At 40.4% G+C, this 5,544-nt stretch overlaps 1 protein-coding gene across 1 annotated transcript in view; it reads left to right on the plus strand.

Annotated features, from left to right (window-relative positions):
* ccdc88ab (coiled-coil domain containing 88Ab) overlaps nucleotides 1-5,544 on the plus strand; it is a 67,185-nt gene that overhangs the window by 56,095 nt on the left and 5,546 nt on the right. Inside the window, exons 27-30 of the mRNA XM_037680115.1 lie at nucleotides 1,055-1,200; nucleotides 1,339-1,431; nucleotides 1,703-1,905; nucleotides 5,020-5,097. Coding sequence (XP_037536043.1) covers nucleotides 1,055-1,200; nucleotides 1,339-1,431; nucleotides 1,703-1,905; nucleotides 5,020-5,097 — 520 coding nt within the window. The remainder of the gene's footprint in view (nucleotides 1-1,054; nucleotides 1,201-1,338; nucleotides 1,432-1,702; nucleotides 1,906-5,019; nucleotides 5,098-5,544) is intronic.

Raw genomic sequence — 5,544 nt, forward strand, 5'->3', positions numbered from 1 at the left:
GTGCAGGAAATGGGCTACAGGTGCCGCATTCCCCAGGTCAAGCCACTCTTGAACAAGAGACTGCGTCAGAAGCATCTCGCCTGGGACTGCTGCTGAGTGGTCCAAAGTTATGTTCTCTGATTACAGTAAATTTTGCATTTCCTTTGGAAATCAAGGTCCCAGAGTCTGGAGGAAGAGAGGAGACACAGAATTCACATTGCTTGAGGTCCAGTGTCAAGTTTCCACAGTCACTGGGGTGCCATGTCATCTGCTGGTGTTGGTCCACTGTGTTTTATCAAGGGCAGGGTCAATGCAGCTAGCTATCAGGAGATTTTGGAGCACTTCATGCTTCCATCTGCTGAAAAGCTTTATGGAGATGAAGATTTCATTTTTCAGCACGACCTGGCACCTGCTCACAGTGCCAAAACCACTGGTAAATGGTTTACTGACCATGGTATTACTGTGCTCAATTGGCCTGCCAACTCTCCTGACCTGAACCCCGTAGAGAACCTGTGGGATATTGTGAAGAGAAAGTTGAGAGACACAAGACCCAACACTCTGGATGAGCTTAAGGCCGCTATCGAAGCATTCTGGGCCTCCATAACACCTCAGCAGTGCCACAGGCTGTTTGCCTCCATGCCACGCCGCATTGAAGCAGTCATTCATGCAAAAGGATTCCCGACCAAGTATTGAGTGCATAACTGAACATGATTATTTGAAGGTTGGCGTTTTTTGTATTAAAAACACTTGTCTTTCATTGGTGGGATGAAATATGCTAATTTTTTGGGACAAGCATTTTGGGTTTTCATGAGCTGTATGCCATAATCATCAGTATTAAAACAATTAAAGACCTGAAATATTTCAGTTGGTGTGCAATGAATCTGAAATATATGAAAGTTTCATTTTTATCATTACATTATGGAAAATAATGACCTTTATCACAATATGCTAATTTTTTGAGAAGGACCTGTATTTGGAGTATTCCCCCCAAACTTTAAGCCAACTTTTACTTTTTGATGCATCTTGTCGGGTTTTTGTTCCCTTATCCCTCGTTTTCTTTTTTTCTGCATTGTAGTTGTTGAGCCAGCTGAAAGGAAACCTGGAGGAAGAAAACCGTCACCTGTTGGACCAGATTCAGACTTTGATGCTGCAGAACCGCACACTTTTGGAGCAAACCATGGAGAGCAAGGACCTGTTTCACGTGGAGCAAAGACAATACATGTACATTTAATAAAACACACATACCTATTTAAAAACTCCAAAGAACTCTTAAAACCAAACGGACAGCGATGCTTATTTGGTTTTGATGAATTAATCTCTATTTTGTGTTTTTTCTTCTTCTCTTTGTGCGATCTTTAGAGATAAGTTGAATGAGCTGAGGAGACAGAAGGAGAAGCTGGAGGAAAAGATCATGGACCAGTACAAATTCTATGACCCTTCACCTCCACGCAGGTAACGAGGCACCTTCATCTAGTTGCATGGCTTGGAAAAGAAAGCAGTAAAAGATGTTGGATTTTTTTAAAGTAGTTCAGTGAGGCTCAGTTTTCTTGTTGGCTGTCTGAGATGAGGCAGAAAACACTGCATCCTAAGAGAACTCCTTCAAATATTAATGATCTGCAGAGCCTCTATACTGCTGCATACTGCAACACTTAGTGTAGTGGCAATATGAATTTAGATATTTCTATCTCTGTCCCACACCCTGCCTTGCCTTTTTTCTTCAAAGACGTGGCAACTGGATCACTCTGAAGATGAAGAAGCTGATCAAGCCAAAGAGTCGGGAGAGGATGCGCTCCCTCACGCTGACTCCGTCTCGTTCCGAGCTCGGAGACGACTTCCTGTTGTTTCCTCAGGACAGCCAGGACAGCTCGTCAATCGGCTCCGGCTCCAACTCGCTGGACGACACGCTTACACAGAAGAGAAGCAGCAGTGAGTACAAAGGAAACGCGCATACATACAGATTCAGACCCAAGAGTAAGAACAATTCGTTTCCTGCATCATTTTGTGCTGAACCTTCTTCCCTGACACTCTGTATGACCAGGAACTCTGTGGGTTCACACAGTTTGAGTAGCCGAATACGTCTTTAATTCCTTAACTGCTCCTTTGCTTCTTTATCTCTCTGTGTGAAGGGAGGAGAGGGCAGCAGTCCCATGCACAAGTGCAGGGCTCCTCCAATGGTATGCCGTGGATGGGAAGGGTGGGCGGGGCTTATGACCAAACTGTCATGTCTTTTGGGCATGTTTGTGTGAGTCCATCGTCTGCGTGACTCTACAGTTGTAGAGGCTACAGTTGAGCTGTACAGCAAAACAAGGTTGACTCCACATCTCAGACCTGGTTTAAAAAAAAAGGGACTAATTTCATGTTTGAAACACAATAAGGTGCACTGGATTTCAGGAACCTTTTAACTAAAAATGTACCATTATTGATTAAAAACTTATTTTCCTGCAAAGAATAATCAGTTTTAAATATTTTATATTCTGCCTTACTGGATGTTGCCACTTGTTTGGTTCCATAAACATTGTTGCTCCTCTTCAGCTGAATTTAGGTTGTATGCAGATTTCCAACTCACTATGGGAAAGCACGCTTCTTGTAACCAAACTTGTACGCTAAAGTAGCAGATTTAGAGGAAGGTCTGCTTTTGTAGAGAATTAAATCAAATTGTTTGCAAAGCTCCTTTTCATTTGTGCATGCTTTCCAACAAATTCATGTAAACATGTTGAAAGGTCTGAATAGGAAAAGAAAATATATCGGCAGCATTAGAATGTGAAGATTGCAAAAGGAGACCCTATTTTACATTGTTCCAGGATTTTTACTAATGCAAAAAAAAAGCCAGAATGACAGAAAACAGAAATATATAATTACATCAATATTTGTCATTGTTTTATTATTTAAGCCCTCTTTAAGCCATAGCCACACTTTTTGATAATCCCACTTTTTATTTTATGTACCGTATTGCCGCTGTATAAGTCGCATCAGTCCAAATATTTCTAATAAAGTGGGGAAAAACAACATTAAGTCGTTTTGCCGTATATGTGGCATCTGTTATGCGTCACCGCTGACCTCCTGGAAACGTGGGATGGTGTTGTGCCAAAAATCAATTGGCTGCCAAATGGCGGCCGCAGGAGCGTGCACGGGAGGACTTTAACAAGAATTTAACAAGATTTAACACCTAAAAACAATTATTTATTTGCTTGACATTATATTAAAGGTGTGTCTCAGTTGAACTTTTCCTTAATAAATGCACTTTAATGGTCAAATCAGCTGCATTTCTCCTGGGCGGTGCGGCAAAATGCAGCTGATTTGACATTTGCTCCAAGATGAATGTAGCTTGTTGTGTCAAGCCAAGTGCCTCATTAATAACCTCTTTTACCTGTTAATGAGACACTTGGCTTGCTGTATTACTCGAGGGCCCTTTAATGGCTGAAAATGGTGGTGTTCAATATTTTCCATGTCAGAATGAATGAAATCATCAGATCTCAGGCAAAAATTGGGGGAAAAAAACATAAATACGTCACTTCGCTGTATAAGTCGCAGGACTTGCAAATGTATGCAAAAAAGTGCAACCGATACGGCGACAAATACGGTATTTAATTTTCATTTTCAAATAAAATCATTTGTTGTCTCGAACACCATGAGACACGTTGCAAAGTTGTTGGTGTATTTTTGTCATAAAAAGATTCCAAAAACTTGTCGGAGCCAATTCATGAATTTGTAGCAATTGGAGTTGGACACTAACATCAAAGCAGTAGTGAAGTAAGTTAATAACAAAGGTACGGTTTAGTTGTGCATGACAGATTTTTTTTAATACGTAGTTTTATTTTGTAGGACAGAGGATCAAAATTCAAGCTGGATCTAGTGCACCTCGTTCAGATCAAACATTAAAAACCATTTTACCAATATTATCCCCTCGGGTCTGTATTTTTTAACCTTCCCCAGCACACCTGAGTTACCAACATGTAAACCTGCTGATCTGTGCAGTTCACCTGTTGGACAGTAACACGCTCTATCATAGCATCAGTGCTATTAAATGGTGCAATGAATCGTCGCTCATGTCCAGTTATTACCAGCGTTCAGCCGTGTTTGTTCAAGTATCATAGAAGATTATTTCCCATAATAAGCCCTCTAATTAATAACGTCAAGTTACCAGACACTGACATACATCTGCATAGAATATTTCTGTTTAGACTGGGATATTAAACAAACCTCACTAAAGATGTTAAACTGTGGCCTTTTATTGTTTGTTTTGGGAACGCTGCAGTCTTCCCTGAACCCGTTAATACACTTCCCCTTCCTCCAGTTTCTGGATTGCACCCTTTAATATTTGTTGTCTTCCATGTCTCATCTTGTTGTGGTCACGTGTCGTTGTTGTCGTGTACAGTATGTGAAGTTTTGGTATCAGTTTGTGATGTGTACATATTTGAAGCCCGTTATCACGAGAATGAGGTTTGTCTGCGCTGTGTGCTGGTAGTAGGTGTGTGAGTGTGTATGCATAAAGTGTGCATCGTTGTTTACATACAGTTTGGTATTTAATGTAGAAGTCTTCCCCCAAAAATCTGAGTCTGATTTTTAGTAAGTCGTTAGGTAAAAGAAAATAACATTTTAGGTGGTATTTTGTTTAGAAATGTGAGCATTTAAGAGAATGACTTTTAAAAACTCAGTTGTGTAGATAATGGATCTGAAACTGCTCAAACTTCCCAACACAAACGTAAAAGACAACTTGTATTATTGTTGTAAGGCTTTATTTTTGTCTTTCAACACTGCCAATGCATTAAACGAGTCTAGTATTTGTACTGATTGGAAAAACTTAAACTTGACAATCTTTTTAATTAGTTTCTTATATTTTAGGGGTTTGCTTTTTGTTGTCCAGTTGCGTGTCCTGAAGCTCAGTTCTCTCCCCTGGCACCAGTTGTGCAAATGTTAACCACATCCATGTTTTGCCCTCTTATTTTCTTTGTCCTCCTCCATCTCTCTTGGCGTGCTCTGTCACTATTCCTTCTGTCTGTCTGTCTGTCTGTCTGTCTGTCTCTGGCTGCGCTCTGACAGCTATGAAAAGGTTGCCTTTCATGAGGAACAGATCCAAGGACAAAGACAAGGCCAAGGCCATCTACCGACGCTCTATGTGTAAGACCTCCGTTAGCCGTCACCTTAGCCTTTCTCTTCCTCTTTTTGAAGGAGAAACGAAGGAGCAGTCACTGATGTCAGGGTGGTGGCAGTGTGGAGCTTCATGTGACTGTCAGAGCAGCCCTGATTGTTTTTATACCACATAATGTCTGGTGCTGTTTTCTGATATTTATTTAGATGTCTGCACTAAATTTAACAAGTCCTATTTGATTGTGTGCCCTCCATGCTGCAGCTGGTGACATCAGTGACTTGTTCTCGATTCTTTCCTAATAGCCTTTATCACCGTCTCTGTCATATATCCTCTCCCATCACTTTTTTATGGTAGCCGTGAGGTGTAAATGAACAACATAAAAATAAAAAAAAATCACAACAAAAACGCAACATTTGAAAAAACAGAATTACATTTGAAAAAATTAAATTACATTTGAAAAAACAAAATTACATTTG

The sequence above is a fragment of the Nematolebias whitei genome, chromosome 1 (genome assembly GCF_014905685.2).
Source record: "Nematolebias whitei isolate Nwh7 chromosome 1, NemWhi1, whole genome shotgun sequence".
Taxonomy (NCBI): domain Eukaryota; kingdom Metazoa; phylum Chordata; class Actinopteri; order Cyprinodontiformes; family Rivulidae; genus Nematolebias; species Nematolebias whitei.